Consider the following 13,831-nt stretch of genomic DNA (forward strand, 5'->3'; position numbering starts at 1 on the left):
TGAGCATCAGTCCTTCTAGCTTCCGCCCAAAGGATCTTCCAAACACACAAATCCCATTGGGTTAGTCTCCCGTTGTCTTGCCATGGCTCCCTAGTGCCCTGTGGATCAAATCCAAACTCCTTAGCCCTGCCCTGGGCGGGACTTGGTTGTCCCCTCCGCCCCGCCCCCTACCTACTCCTCCCCGCCTCCCGGGCCCAGGGACAGTCACTTAGGCCCCGCCCCCAGCCCCACCCCCCACTCGGGCCGGACCAGCACCGCCCACCCCGCCTCACCATTGGACAGCTCGGAGAGCCTCGGGCGCTGGTTGGCTAGAGCGGCCATCAGTTAGGGACCAGGCCTTGATAATCCGTCCCCGAGCTCCGAGGGGGCGGGTTCGGGTGCGGGCGCGGCGGGGGCTGCTGCTTCAGGTAAAGCACCAAATTTTCGGGGCCACCGGCGGGGGTTTTGGGGGGCACTAGGGGACGTACCGGGAAGGGGTACTGAGCTTCCTGCCCCTCTGCGGGCTCAGCGCCCCGCGATGGGGCGGGCTGCGTGTCCTCTGGCTGGGACCCCACCCGACACCCGGAGCCCCAGGTGGGCAGCGAGCAGAGCTGGGGGCTCTGGCTTCGTGAGATCGCCCTCCTCCCGCCCTTCAGGAGCCCAGTGGGGGGCTTGTTCGCCACCTAGCGCCCCAACAGACTCCGGGACTTTCCCAGCGTCGCTCCTGGAGAGCTTGGGGACACGGGTTCAGCCCCTCACGGTGGACCTGGGTGTGTGTGGGTGCGGGGGGCGGGGGGTGATACGGAAACGGTGTTGGGGGGAGGAACGGACGGCCCCCGGGCCGGCAGACAATGGGTAGCGGATGGAACCGCCCGGCGGGGTTTCCTGTAGGAAACCGCTCTGTCTCTACGAGGCCGTCGTGGGGTGTGTATAAGTGTGTGTGTTGGGGGGGGGGGGCGCGATGTACCCGAGTACCTCCCCCTCCCACCATCATCAGCCTCCAACCCCTCCTCGGGGCTCTGAGCGTCCCGCCCCAACATTAGGGGGTGCCACCATTCGCGGCCTCAAGCCGGGGAGACGTCCTCTCCCCAGGACCGGGATCCACACTGCCCGCCGAGTCCCCACCGCTCAGGTTTCCTGATCACAACCCGGAGTCCCGAAATAGTCCTTGGGGCGGGAGTGGGGGCGTGTGGCGTCGGCTCTGACGGCCTAATGAGGGGGTCTCAGGCAGAGGATCCGATCTAGCTGACAACTCGGGCAGGGAGCGGAGAAGAGGGCAGGGCCGCCGCGCCCCCACTCTGCTCAGGCTGCGGCTCCTGGGGCCGCCCAAGTGTGGGCCTGCTTCCCCAGCAGGGAAACGCGCAGGTATAGGCAGGGAATGCAGGGTGGGAGGGATGACCCCCCTCGGGCTCTCTGCGCCTGCCCTGGAGGGCACGGCTGTCTCTAGAAGGCCATCAAGTGGGTGGCCAATGCAGAAACACTGGCAAAATTGCCTGGGTTAAAATCCTGCCTCGTGTGTGCCCTTGGATGGGTCACTTCATATCCCTGTGTCTCAGCGTCTCCACCCGGACAATAGGGGAAAGGGTAGTGATAAGAAAACCTACCTTGGAGGGTTTAGCTAGGACTTTTTTTTTTTTTAAGTTAATACCCATGAATTGCATATAATAGAGCTGGCCCAGCATGAATGGCAAAAGTATTATTATTATTATTCACCATTCCTGGAGCACTGCTTTCTCAGCCCAGCTTCTGGGCCTGGCGACTCCAGCTGATTTGCGTCTTAGGGATGACCCACAGCTGTTTTTTGAGTTCTCAGGGCCTCCTAGTTGGGTGTGAGCAGGTCACTGGAGGAGGAGGCTGACCCCACTGAGTCACACTGCCAGCGGTGCGAGGCTAGGCCCGGACCCCTGAGCTCTGGCGTAGGTTTTTTTCCACCACACAACTCTTCCCTGACAGTTTCCTGAAAACAAGTTGTGAGAGGCACTGGCTGTCCTCTGTGATCACCGGCTGCCCCCGCTGGCCCGCCCCTCTCAACCAGTGTGAGGGGACAGGAAGCAGCTGCTTTGGGACCAGAAGGCCTCCCCCCCCCCCACCACCTGCCTTAGGGTGGGGCGAGGGAGGTTTCAGGTACCCAGGCTGGACAGAGGTAGGGAGTGGCAGGGTCCCCTCGGCAGTGGAGCAAGGGCTACTCCGTGGCTGATGGGCATCAGGAATGCAAGAGGCTGGAAGGGGTGATAGGAAAGGTTCCCAGGGGGTTGGCACATTGGGCACTGTGTCAGGGAGAGGACAGATGCCAGGCAGGCATCTGGTGGTGGAGGCTGCACCGGCAAGGGGTCCCCAGGAGATGGGTGGAGCACAGTCTAGGGGCATTTCCCATAGGCGGTTGATCTAGTTGCCCTGTGCCTCAGTTTCCCCATCTGGAAAATGTGAATGATGACACCTACCTTGCAGGACTGCATGAGGGTTACATTTAATCAGGCAAGGTATATGGTACAGACTCAGTCCAAGCTGCTTTCCCTCCCTCGAAGTTTTTTCATGTGGGCTCTTCATAAGCCCCTCCTTTCCAACCTTGTGCTTTCTGGTTGTCCTTGTTAATTATCACATTAGGTGTGCCCCAATCTCCCTTAGGTTCTTTAAAAAAATTTTTTTATGTTTATTTTATTTTTTTTTAATTTTTTTTTTTAACGTGTATTTATTTTTGGGACAGAGAGAGACAGAGCATGAATGGGGGAGGGGCAGAGAGAGAGGGAGACACAGAATCCGAAGCAGGTTCCAGGCTCCGAGCTGTCAGCCCAGAGCCTGATGCGGGGCTCGAACCCACGGACCGTGAGATCGTGACCTCAGCTGAAGTCGGATGCTTAACCGACTGAGCCACCCAGGCTCCCCTATATTTATTTATTTTTGAGAGAGAGAGAGAGAAAGACAGTCTGAGTGCAAGCAGGTAAGGGGCAGAGAGAGAGGGGAGACACAGAATCCAAAGCAGGCTCCAGGCTCTGAGCCATCAGCACAGAGCCCTACTCAGGGCTCGAATTCACGCACACGAGAGATCATGACCTGAGCCAAGGTCGGATGCTTAACCGGCTGAGCCACCCAGGCGCCCCTCCCTCAGTTTTTTAAAGCCTCCATCATGTTATCTGAAGAGTCCCCCCAGCCCCATGTCTAGCCACGGCTCTGACAACCTGGGTGCTTGTGGTTCCATTACAAGCTCCCCCCAAGCCAAGGGCAGAATCCTGTGACACTCCTAGAGACATCCTAGGGAGATAGATATCCATTGATTTGCATCCTTGGTGCAGCTAGACCTCAGCTCTCCATCATTCCTACAAGAGTCTCACAAGCAACTTGGTAAACACTCAGATGCGCAATTATATCTTGTTTGCATTCCTCTAAGGAAAAAAGAATTCAAACAGCCCTGTTGTGTGTTTTTTTTTTTTTTTCCATACGCAGAATCTGACCAGATGAATTTTTAATGAGCCCATGAAGGGCTTCCAACTCTCGCCTTCCCCTTCTGAAGGTTCACAGCACATCCTTTTGAGCATCATTTCCAATTTTGCCTGGGGGACTGACGAAACTCAGCAGGTCCGAATGACTGACCCTCCCCTGCCCCCATTCCCAGCTTCTCTTGTTTTCTCATCACTCTCCTCTCTTCTCCTTTTGATGCCCTGCTTGCCTCTTCCTGTCCAGCCAGCTGAGGACTGCACCTGGGGATCCCCGCATTCATTCATCCCAAAGTTTCAAGGCTTCTTGAGGGAGCAGAGAGGACAGGACACATGTGTTGCGGAGGGTGGTGGGGGCGGGGGGAGGGAGGAGCTCTTGGGTCTATTTACTCTAACTTAGCATCGAGGCTGACTCCAGAAGTACAGCCGGAGGGATGGGGCTGGCCCCATCCTCACCCCTTCTGGGGACATTTTTCAGGGTGTGTCTGACAGCTACTCCAGAAAACATGGCCAAGTTTGCCCTGAATCAGAACCTGCCTGGTGAGTGTGCAAAGTGGGATACATGTGTGTGGACAGACTGATAGTTGATGCCCCTATGTAGACACAGCCCTGTGGTTCTCTCCGTATGTAGCCAGAGAGCCCTTGCTAACCGTCCACTGGATAATGTCATGGCCCTGCTTAAAACCTGCCTGTGGCGTGCCCTATCGCATGTCTCATATAATCCCAATTCCTCATGGTGGCCCAGGAAGCCCCCCACGATTGGGCCCCAACCCACCTCTCCTACTCCTTTCCTTCTCCCTTTTTTATCTCTGTGCGGGACACTCTCACCTCAGCCTTGCTGTTACCCCACCCTGCTCGCTATATCCCAGGGCCTTTGCTTGGGCTGTTTTCTTTTAGGAACCTTCTGTCCCCAGCTGCTTCCTCATATTTCAGGGCTCAACTTTTAAGTCCCTTCCGCAGGAAACCTGTCCTGATAACTGGAGCCAAAGTCACGCCTCCCACAGTTATTCTCCATTTCACCTTGTTGTTATTATTATTATTGCCCTAAGCAAGCACCATTGGAATGATGTTTATTTCCTACAAGAAAGCAGGGATGTTTGTCCGTTTTGTTCACTGATGTGTCCTCAGCGCCTAGAATAATGCTGGTCACATAGTAGGTGCTCACTAAGGGTGGGATCGCATGACTATTTGGTGCAGATAGGCATTTGATCCTCGGGCACGCGCGTGCGCAGTGGCAGGTGTGCAGGGTCTGGTGCAGGCAGAGCCGTGGACTGTCGCGGGCGGTGGGGGATGCATCTGTCCAGTCTGTCCCGGGTCGTCCCCCTCCCCCCAGCCTGACGCCCCCCACACCCCGTCGTGCCCGCAGACCTGGGCGGCCCTCGCCTGGGCCCCGGCCCCACCGCGGGCGCCCGCAGCCCGAGCTCGCCCTACTCAGTGGAGACACCCTATGGCTTCCACCTCGACCTGGACTTCCTCAAGTACGTGGAGGAGCTGGAGCGCGGCTCCGCCACCCGCCGCGCCCCGGGCCCGCTGCCTGCGCGCCGCCCCAGAGCACCCCGGGCTGGCCTCGCAGGCGCGCGCAGCCCAGGCGCCTGGACGTCCAGCGAGTCCCTGGCTAGTGACGATGGGGGAGCATCGGGCGCGCTCTCCCCGGGCGCACCCTCGGGGCTCCTGCTGCAGCCGCTGTCGCCGCGCGTGCCCGTGCGGAACCCGCGCGTCGAGCGCACGCTTCTGGAAACGAGCCGGCGGCTGGAGCTCGCGCAGGCGCACGAGGGCGCGCCCAGCCCCGCCCGCGCCGTCCCGCGCAGCCCGCGTGGGTCGGGCCGCAGCAGCCCCGCCTCCAACCCCGCCCTCGCTTCTCCCGGTCCCGCGCAACTGCAGCTGGTGCGCGAGCAGATGGCCGCGGCTCTGCGGCGCCTGCGCGAGCTCGAGGAACAGGCGCGCGCGCTGCCGGAGCTGCAGGAGCAGGTGCGCGCGCTGCGCGCCGAGAAGGCTCGGCTGCTGGCTGGGCGCGGGCAGCCGGAGCCCGACGGGGAGGCCGCGGCGCGCCCCGACAAGCTAGCTCAGCTGCGGCGGCTCACCGAACGCTTGGCCACCTCCGAGCGCGGTGTTCGCGCCAAGGCTAGCCCCTGGGCCGATGGCCCCGACGGGCCGGCTTCCAGGCGCAGTGAGGGCACGCTCGAGGTCCCCGATGCGGTGGCCGGGACGCCCGACGGGGCGCCGCAGACGCAGGAGGCTGGCGCCCAGGCCGTGCCGGAGACCCAGGACGCTAGGGCCCAGGCAGTGCCGGAGACCCGGGAGGCCGGCGTGGAGGCGGCTCCCGAGACCCTCGAGGCAGACGCGTGGGTGACCGAGGCGCTGCTGGGGTTGCCCGCCGCCGCCGAGCGCGAGCTGGAGCTGCTGCGAGCCAGCCTGGAGCACCAGCGCGGGGTGAGCGAGCTCCTGCGCTCCCGGCTGCGCGAGCTGGAGGAGGCCCGCGAGGCTGCCGAGGAGGAAGAGGCGGCAGCGGCAGCCCGGCCCCAGCCGCGCGATGCAGCCACCCAGACCCCGTGGGGTTGTGCCGCGAAGGCCACACAGACCGAGAGCCCCGCGGAGGCTCCTCCCCTGACCCAGGAGAACCCGTCAGGACCTGCGGATGGGGACAGAGTCGCGGCCCCCGCGGGTGAGTCCCAGCCCCTAGCTAAGCCCTGGCTTGACGGCTTCTGGGCTGGGACTCAGTGCCCTCATCTGACCCCGCCAGGCACCCTCAAATCCATCATGAAGAGGAGAGATGCCACTACACCTGGCGCCCAACCCAGCCCCGGACCCAAGAGCCTGCAGTTTGTTGGGGTCCTCAACGGAGAGTGAGCACTTTTCCCCTCCCCATGGCGACATCTGCAGGGACGTAGGCCGGGATTCGAATCCTGGCTCTGCCCCCTCACTCGCAGTGTGGTCTTGGAAGGCCTCCGTTTCCTCACATGTAAAATGGGGACAGCCACTCCCACCTCGCAGGACCCCAGAATGAGCCCACCGGGGAGGCTCAGCGGATGCCTCCCGCCCTGCCCCCAGGTATGAGAGCTCTTCCAGCGAGGACGACGACAGCGACAGCGACAGCGAGGACGGTGCTGCCGATCCTCCAAAGAGCAGTTCCTCCGGCTCCGGGGACGACAGCGGCAGGGAAGTCCCGGACCCCGAGCCCGAGCCGGAGGCAGAACCTCAGCCGGGTGCGCAGGGGAGGTGAGCGGCGTTAGGCACGTGGAGTGGGGGCAGTGGGGACGGCTGCTTCCTTTCCTGTGCCCCGCGCCTCCCCACCCCCCCGACCCAGACCCCTCCAGCGCTTCTCTCTACTTGACAGGTGCGAGCTGAGCCCGCGTTTGAGGGAGGCGTGCGCAGCGCTGCACCGGCAGCTGAGCCGGCCGCGCGGAATCGCCCGCGACGGCGTGAGTGCCCACGAGAGCCCTTCATGGATGGGAGTCGTGGGCCCCATCGGGGCCTCCCCTGACGCCCTCTTAGGGAGCGCGTGGGGTTTCCTGGAGTTGGGGGACCCCAGGTTCCACCCCTTCGCGCCGAGATCCCCCCAGCTCCCCATCCCAGGCTCCTCAAAGGCATGTCCGTCCCGGGACAGCGCTGAAGTGTTCCGTTTCCCCTAAGGGCCCGCCCCAAGCTCTGGCCCCACTCCCATACCCCCCAAAGGCAGGCGCTCACCGCCTTCCTCCACTCTAGGTTCTCCCACAGGCTCTTTTCCCAGAGGGGAGGATCCCTGCCCCCTTGAGCCTGGGACCCACACTGGCTCGTAGTCCCTCTTCCAAAGGGGTGTGGCGCCACCGACACCCTCAGACAAGCAGCGACCCTTCCTGCCCGGCCGGATTCCCGTCCCCCCTCCACAAGACCTGGACCGTCTCTGACGCCTTTCCTCCTGTCCCGGCAGGGCGCGGCGCGCCTAGTGGCCCAGGAGTGGTTTCGGGTGTCGAGCCAGCGGCGCTCTCAGGCGGAGCCCGTGGCTGGGGTGCTGGGCGCCGTGGCGCGCCTGGGACCCGAGCTGCTGGCCCACGTGGTGAACCTGGCGGATGGCAACGGGAACACAGCCCTGCACTACAGCGTGTCCCATGGGAACCTGGCCATCTCGAACTTGCTGCTGGACACCGGTCAGCGCCTTCCTCCTGGGGCACAGGATCCCCGTGTCCTGGGCGGATTGCCAAGGGCCTTTAGACCTCTGCATCCTCTGAGCTGTGCACGGGTGGCCTTTCACTCTGTGGGGTGCCAGGATACAGGCTCTGGAATTAGACCTAAATCTAGAGGAATCACTTAGTCTCACCAGCCTCGGCCTCCCCATCTGGGAAACCGGGAGGCCACAGGGCCCTCCCCGGGTAGTTGTGATGACACGGGTACCTTAGTGCCAGGCGCACAGGCAGCCAGTCAGTGGTCCCCATGCCTTCTGTTCCTGAATCTCCAGCCCTGGCCCTCTCCTCTGTCCAGCCACCTGCCTCCCCAGACTTGAGGGGAGGCCTTCAGGTCAGGGCTCTGAGCACCCACCCAGGCCCGGCCACTATGCCCTCCTCCACCCCCACATCTCGCATTGGCTCCGGTTCACACATTTTTATCACCTGCTCATGCTTGCTCCTTACCTGCCCCAACTTTCCCCCTCTGGAGCTGAGATATACACTTCTGGGTTGTTGCTGAGCCCACAAGACCTGTATTGAGAGCCTACTAGGTACCAGTACAGTGCTGGGGTGGGGGGCGGGCCACCCACATACAGCTGCTCTCCCCATGGGACTCAGAGCGGAGGGGACAGTGGGCAGTACACAAACTGCCCACCAAGAGCCCTCCTGGGCACCATCCTTCAGGCCCAGTGTCTGCTGGGTCCTGCCTTTGGAGGCTTCTCACTCTCAATGCAGGCTAAGGCAGGTCCCACTGTCCCCTCTCCCACCCCACCCAAACAAAGATCTGTCCCATCCCTGAAGATCTTGGTGACCTGGGGAAGGGCACAGTTGCTCTGAGCTATACAGGGAGCTGGAGCTCAGGAGGGGGGATGATACATGATTCGAGAGTATCATGTATCTCTCGATACTCTCGATATTCCCTGGCATCTCCTGCCTAAAAGGGGGCTGGGGATGGGGGCTTCAGCAGCTGGCAAGGAAGGCACAGCTCAGTCACAAGAAGCCCAAGGCTTCATGGACCCTCTTTATTCCTTGCGTCAACCCCCCCACCCCGCCCCCAGCTCCCAATGCCCCAGACCTTGCCCCGTACCTTCTACCTTTCACACCAGACATTCTCTCTGCCCCTGTCTGCTTGCTCCCATGTCAACCTGGGTCTTCCCTCCCCTAGGACCCTGTCCTCAGTGTCCTCCCCGTGTAGGGGCTGTCTCACCTCCCTGGAATGCAGGGCCTGGACAGGGCTGTGTATCTTTGCTACTTCTCTCCACCTAGAACTTTCCCTGTTTCTCCCTCAACCCTACCTTGCAGCCTCTTATTGCTCAGTCTGCTACTCTCTCCACCCCTTCTGGTCACATTACTCGCATTTTTGTCCCAGGCCAGCTCTCCTTTGCAGGCTAATCCACACCAGTTTCAGCATCCTTATGGAATATTCCTCTTGCCTCCAGGCTTCTTGGTTCCTTGACCCCGCTTCTCCCTTCATCTTGACCTCTGCCCTACGTCAGCCTTATACTTGTAAGGTCACCCGGAGATCTTGACGTCACTGAAGACGACACCCCCTCCACAATCTCACTCCCAGCACCCCTCTTCTCAGCTCTCACCCGCCAACATTTTGGTTGCCCCAGTGGCTGGCCCTAACAACCTTGGCCCTCACAGGACCATTGGCCATTGCTCCCTCATTTCACTGTCCTCATCCAGTCTCCTTGTTCACCTTCTGTCATTTACTCCTTTATGTCCCCTTTCAAACTCTTGTGGCCCTCCTTCACCTCACCCTACCTCTCCATCATGGCACGCCGTAGACCCTCGGGTGTCAGTTCAATCAATGAGCAAGCTCCTGTGAATGTATGGGTGTGAGTGCGTGTGCTGTGGGGAGAGGGTGAGTGGACATAGACTCAAGATTATCAAGTAAAAACATGACATAATTAGATAAAAACCACAATAAGACATAACTAGGGGAGGAAGGAACTAGGATCCTTTAGCTTAGGAAGGCCTCAGGTGGGAGGGGAATAGAGAGGGCAGAGGAAGTTGGGAGGGTGCCCTGGTGCCTCCAGAGACCCCACTCTGGTTATTTCTATGAGCCCCTCCCCACCCACACACTCCACTAGGGTCACAGAAGCTTGTGGAAGCAGTGAACACCTACACAGTATGCCCCATAACTAGGGAACCCCCTCTTACCCCTCACTGTGCACCTCTTCCCGAGCTGTCCTGGCCTCATAGAACCTTCTGAAAGGTGGGAGACAACCACATCAAACGGCCACTCTAGTAACCGCGTCCCAGAGAGGTGCTGGGAAGGAGAGGCCGGGATGGGAATGGGGTGATCCCAGAGGAAATAGAGCCAGCGTTTGTGTTCAGCTCTGAAGGGTAGGCAGCAGTGTTCTTTCCCTGGGCTGCTGCAACAGAGCAGCTCAATGTGGCTGGCTTAAAAACACGGAAATTCATTTTTTTTGTGGTTCAGGAGGCCAAAAGTCCAAAATCAAGATTGGCAGGCCTGGTTCCGTCTTAGGAGCTCAAAGCAAATCTGTCCCAGGCCTTTTTCCCCAGCTGCTGGTGCTTGCCTGCAATCTTTAGCAGCCTGTGGCTGATGATCTCTTCTCTTCATCATCACATGGTCTTCTGCTTGTCTCTCTCTTCTAAGGACACCAGTCATACTGGATTAGGGTCTACCATAAGGACCCCTCTTAACTTGATCACATTCTCAAAGACCCTATTTCTAACTAAGGTCACATTCACAGGTACAGGGTAGGTAGGAGTTCCTATCTGTTGGGGGGTGGGGACAGAAGCCAGTCTAACACAGGCTTGGAGACCAGGATTCCACAAGGAACAGAAGTTAGGGAATAGCTTCAGAAGCCATAGTGGACGATGGCCTGTATTCCAGAAGCAATGGAGAGATGTGGGAGGCTCTTAAATGGGTGACTGTGCCAAATTTCTCTTGATCTGCTGCATGCAAACAAGTGGATTCAGACACCAGGGTGGGCCAGTCGACATAGCTCTCTAAGGGGGCAATGATGGTGAGTTGGTGGGCGGTAGCCGTGAAAATAGGAACATCAAGTTTATTGAGCACCTACTAAGTGCCAGGTGTTCTAGGTACTGGGGGGATATAACAGAAAACCAAACCAAGTCCCAGAACCAGTTTGAAACCAGCAGAGATTTGAGCAGAACCCTGAAGGGGAGGGAGGGAGCCTCGGGGGCCAAGGGAACAGTAAATTCAGGACCCAGTCATGATGGCAGGCCTGAGGGGAGGAGGGTAAACCAGGCTGGGCTGAGGGTGTCAGCTTGTTGGTTGATGGACTCCCTCCTCTCCCAGGGGTCTGCGAGGTCGACCGCCAGAATCGGGCAGGCTACTCAGCCCTCATGCTGGCCGCGCTCACCTCTGTGGGGCGAGAAGAGGACACGGCTGTGGTTCAGAGGCTCTTCCGCATGGGCGACGTTAACGCCAAGGCCAGCCAGGTGCGTGGACATGCCCTTCCTGGCTCCCGATCTGGGGGTCACTTCCACTCGGGGTTTGTCTCTGACCTCCTTTTCTCCAGAACCCTCCCCAGCCCTGTCCCCTTCTTCCCCACCCCCCCAGACAGGACAGACAGCCCTTATGCTGGCTATCAGCCACGGCCGCCAGGACATGGTGGCGGCCCTGCTGGCCTGTGGGGCAGACGTGAACGCACAGGATGCAGACGGGGCCACAGCACTGATGTGCGCCAGTGAGTACGGGCGCCTGGACACCGTCCGCTTGCTGTTGGCCCAGCCGGGCTGCGACCCGGCCCTCCTGGACAACGTGAGCCACCATGGGGCTGGCGGGGGGCTGGCAGACTACCCGTGCATTGGATCAGGGACCTGACTACCCGGCTCGTTCCTCAGGAGGGCACCAGTGCCCTGGCCATTGCCCTGGAGGCCGAGCAGGAGGAGGTAGCTGCCCTGCTGCATGCCCACCTGAGCTCTGGGCAGCTGGACTCCCCGGTAAGTGCGGCCGCTGGCCCTGAGCAACAAAGCCTCGCAGCTACACCATCCCAAGATGGTACGGAGTGTGCCTCACAGAGGAGGCCTCCATTCCTGCTCCCTTGGGGAAGCAGCCAGGATTGGGGAATCTGGGTTTGGATTGCATGTGGCTGGGATCTGATGTTCAACCTGCCAAATACCTGAGAGCCACACCTCCACTTTACAGGTCATCGGGTGATGGCCTGAGGCCTCCAGAGGGGAAGTGACCTAGGGCCAGGCTAGAGTGGTCAGAACTAGCTCAGACCTTCCTTTGTCAGCGGACTCCTGTCGCTGTCCCCAAGGAATAAGGGATCCTTTAGCATTAGGCAGGGAGGGAGGGCTGAACTGCAAGTAGAACGCTCAGTTTGCCTCCAAGTGGAAAAGCTTATTCTTTTTCAAAGGCAACTGGCAAGCTCTTCCTAGTCCTTAATTAAACTCATGCAATCAGCTGCCCCCCCCCCCCATTGGAGCTGTGGGGAAGGAGGTACGGAGATCAAGCCCCTCTTCCTGGCCAGATAGGGCAGAGGCGAATTCAAAAACAGACAACCTGGCTCCACTGTGAAGAGTGGGGTTCCTCCTTATGCACGATCACAGTGTGGAGGGGCAAGACCTCCATCAGGTTAAGCATCCCTGTGTATGAGGAAGCGTCCTGCCCACAGGAGACTGACCGGACCCCTTCCCCCATCTCTCACCAGTCACCCCTTGACGCCCCCGCGGCTGTGCCTGGTGAAGGAGAATGCAGTGACCACAGAGAAGACCCTCAGCCACAGTGAACGGCCTGGCACCCTGGACCTGGACTGGGTGCAGGGGGGGATCTTTCCTTTCTTCACCCCAGCCCGTGGGGGCACAGCAGGGGCCAGGGTTTGCTATCCAGATGCTAGCCCTGGGCCAAAAGAAAGGCTTGGATGGTCAGTGTTCCGGAGGGGCTCACCCTGGACCAGCAGGATGAGACGGGCTGAATGAAAAGTGACAAGGCCCCCGAGTCCACCCACTCACAGAATAAAACATTACTAACTCAGCTTGTGTCTTGTTTTGGGGACACGAGCACATAGCTCCCACACCCTAAGTCTTCAGAGAACAAAGGCAGGGAGAGGCCCCCACTGGAGAGTTTTAGAAGTCCGGTGACAGCCCAAACGAGAACCCAAATTTACGTACAACATAAACGCTTTATTAACAATCGCAGATCCATCCCCGTGAGGCAAGTGGTCGACCCAGATAGCCTGGACCCTGTAAACAGACCCAAACATTAGATACTGATGGGGTACCCAGCAACTGATAAAATCCCTGCCCCCCTCCCCGGCCGGGCAAATCTCAGATCATTGTACACCCCCCCCACCCTGAGACCCTCACCCGTGGATTTGGTGAAGCCTTCCTGCTACCAACAAGGGTCTAACGGGTTTGCTGCTTCCCATCCCAGTGCTGCACTCACCAGCCACAAGTTCAGCGCAACCTCCGAGCTTCTCGCTCTGACTCCAAGAGGGTGAGCACGTCGCCCTCACGCACAGGGCCTTTCACGTTGCGGATGATGGAGCGGCTCGTGTCGTCCATAAACTCCACGCGCACCTACGGGGCCCACCAGAGGGACGCGGAGTTAGGACAAGTCAGGGATGGGCACCGCGTGGTAGGCAGCAGACTTCAATACAGAGGGCGTGTTGGGGCCAACCCGGAGACACTTAGAGGACTAGGGAACTGCGTCTGGCAGGCAGAGCTGAGCCAGGACGGGAGCCGAAGAAAGTCAAGACGTGGAGAACAAAGTTCTCGAGAGACTAAAACAGTAGGGACAGCTGTAGCTCAGGTCCTGCTCGGGGCGGGGAGCACACTCAGATGGGCATGGAGCCACAAAGAGTTCGCTGAGACGGCCCAAGAAAGAGGAACGTCGGAACCCGGCGAATGAAGTTGACGGAGCTCAGACGCGGTGGGCAAGGCCCTAGTGAGGGCTCGGACGCTCCGGGAGCCCTTGGGATATAAGGGACTTCTGGTCTCAGAGTCCAGCCGTCATGGCAATCATCAGGGCTCAGCCCGGGGCGCCCCCACCCGCGCTCGCTCACCTGCGTGCACTGTCCCTGCGAGCCGGTCCTGCCCAGCACCTTGGTGACCTGGCGGAAAGAAACTGGGATCAGACCTGGCTAGCCCTTCCCCCATCCCATCTTTCTTCCCCCGGGCCCCCAAATCAGGACCCCCACCTCACCCTGGCCAGTTTGATGGGCTGCACACGGCTCGTGTCCATAATGGCGGCGCGGCGGCGGTCGGGCGGAGAGGGGTCACGTGCTCCGAGAAGAGTCTTTATACTACATAGTAGCCCCGCCCACTCCAGCCCTCGCG

General features: G+C 60.0%; 2 protein-coding genes across 2 annotated transcripts; one reads left to right on the top strand and one right to left on the bottom strand.

Moving 5' to 3' along the window:
- Window positions 1-334: 334 nt before the first annotated feature.
- On the top strand, window positions 335-12,527 carry KANK3 (KN motif and ankyrin repeat domains 3). The gene is made up of 12 exons (XM_040449716.1): window positions 335-407; window positions 3,421-3,552; window positions 3,889-3,950; window positions 4,777-6,072; window positions 6,151-6,253; window positions 6,459-6,626; window positions 6,745-6,829; window positions 7,318-7,534; window positions 10,845-10,987; window positions 11,109-11,309; window positions 11,393-11,491; window positions 12,205-12,527. Exons 3-12 carry the CDS (start codon window positions 3,917-3,919, stop codon window positions 12,280-12,282), a joined length of 2,424 nt encoding a protein of 807 aa, XP_040305650.1. The 5' UTR covers window positions 335-407; window positions 3,421-3,552; window positions 3,889-3,916; the 3' UTR covers window positions 12,283-12,527.
- A 128-nt stretch (window positions 12,528-12,655) lies between these two features.
- RPS28 (ribosomal protein S28) lies at window positions 12,656-13,827 on the bottom strand. The gene is made up of 4 exons (XM_040449720.1): window positions 13,698-13,827; window positions 13,558-13,605; window positions 12,939-13,072; window positions 12,656-12,736 (listed from the first exon to the last, which is right to left on the bottom strand). The coding sequence occupies exons 1-3, from the start codon at window positions 13,734-13,736 to the stop codon at window positions 12,950-12,952; spliced, it is 210 nt and encodes a 69-aa protein (XP_040305654.1). The 5' UTR covers window positions 13,737-13,827; the 3' UTR covers window positions 12,656-12,736; window positions 12,939-12,949.
- Window positions 13,828-13,831: the final 4 nt, after the last annotated feature.

The sequence above is a fragment of the Herpailurus yagouaroundi genome, unplaced genomic scaffold (assembly GCF_014898765.1).
Source record: "Herpailurus yagouaroundi ecotype Mexico unplaced genomic scaffold, PumYag 200, whole genome shotgun sequence".
NCBI lineage: Eukaryota > Metazoa > Chordata > Mammalia > Carnivora > Felidae > Herpailurus > Herpailurus yagouaroundi.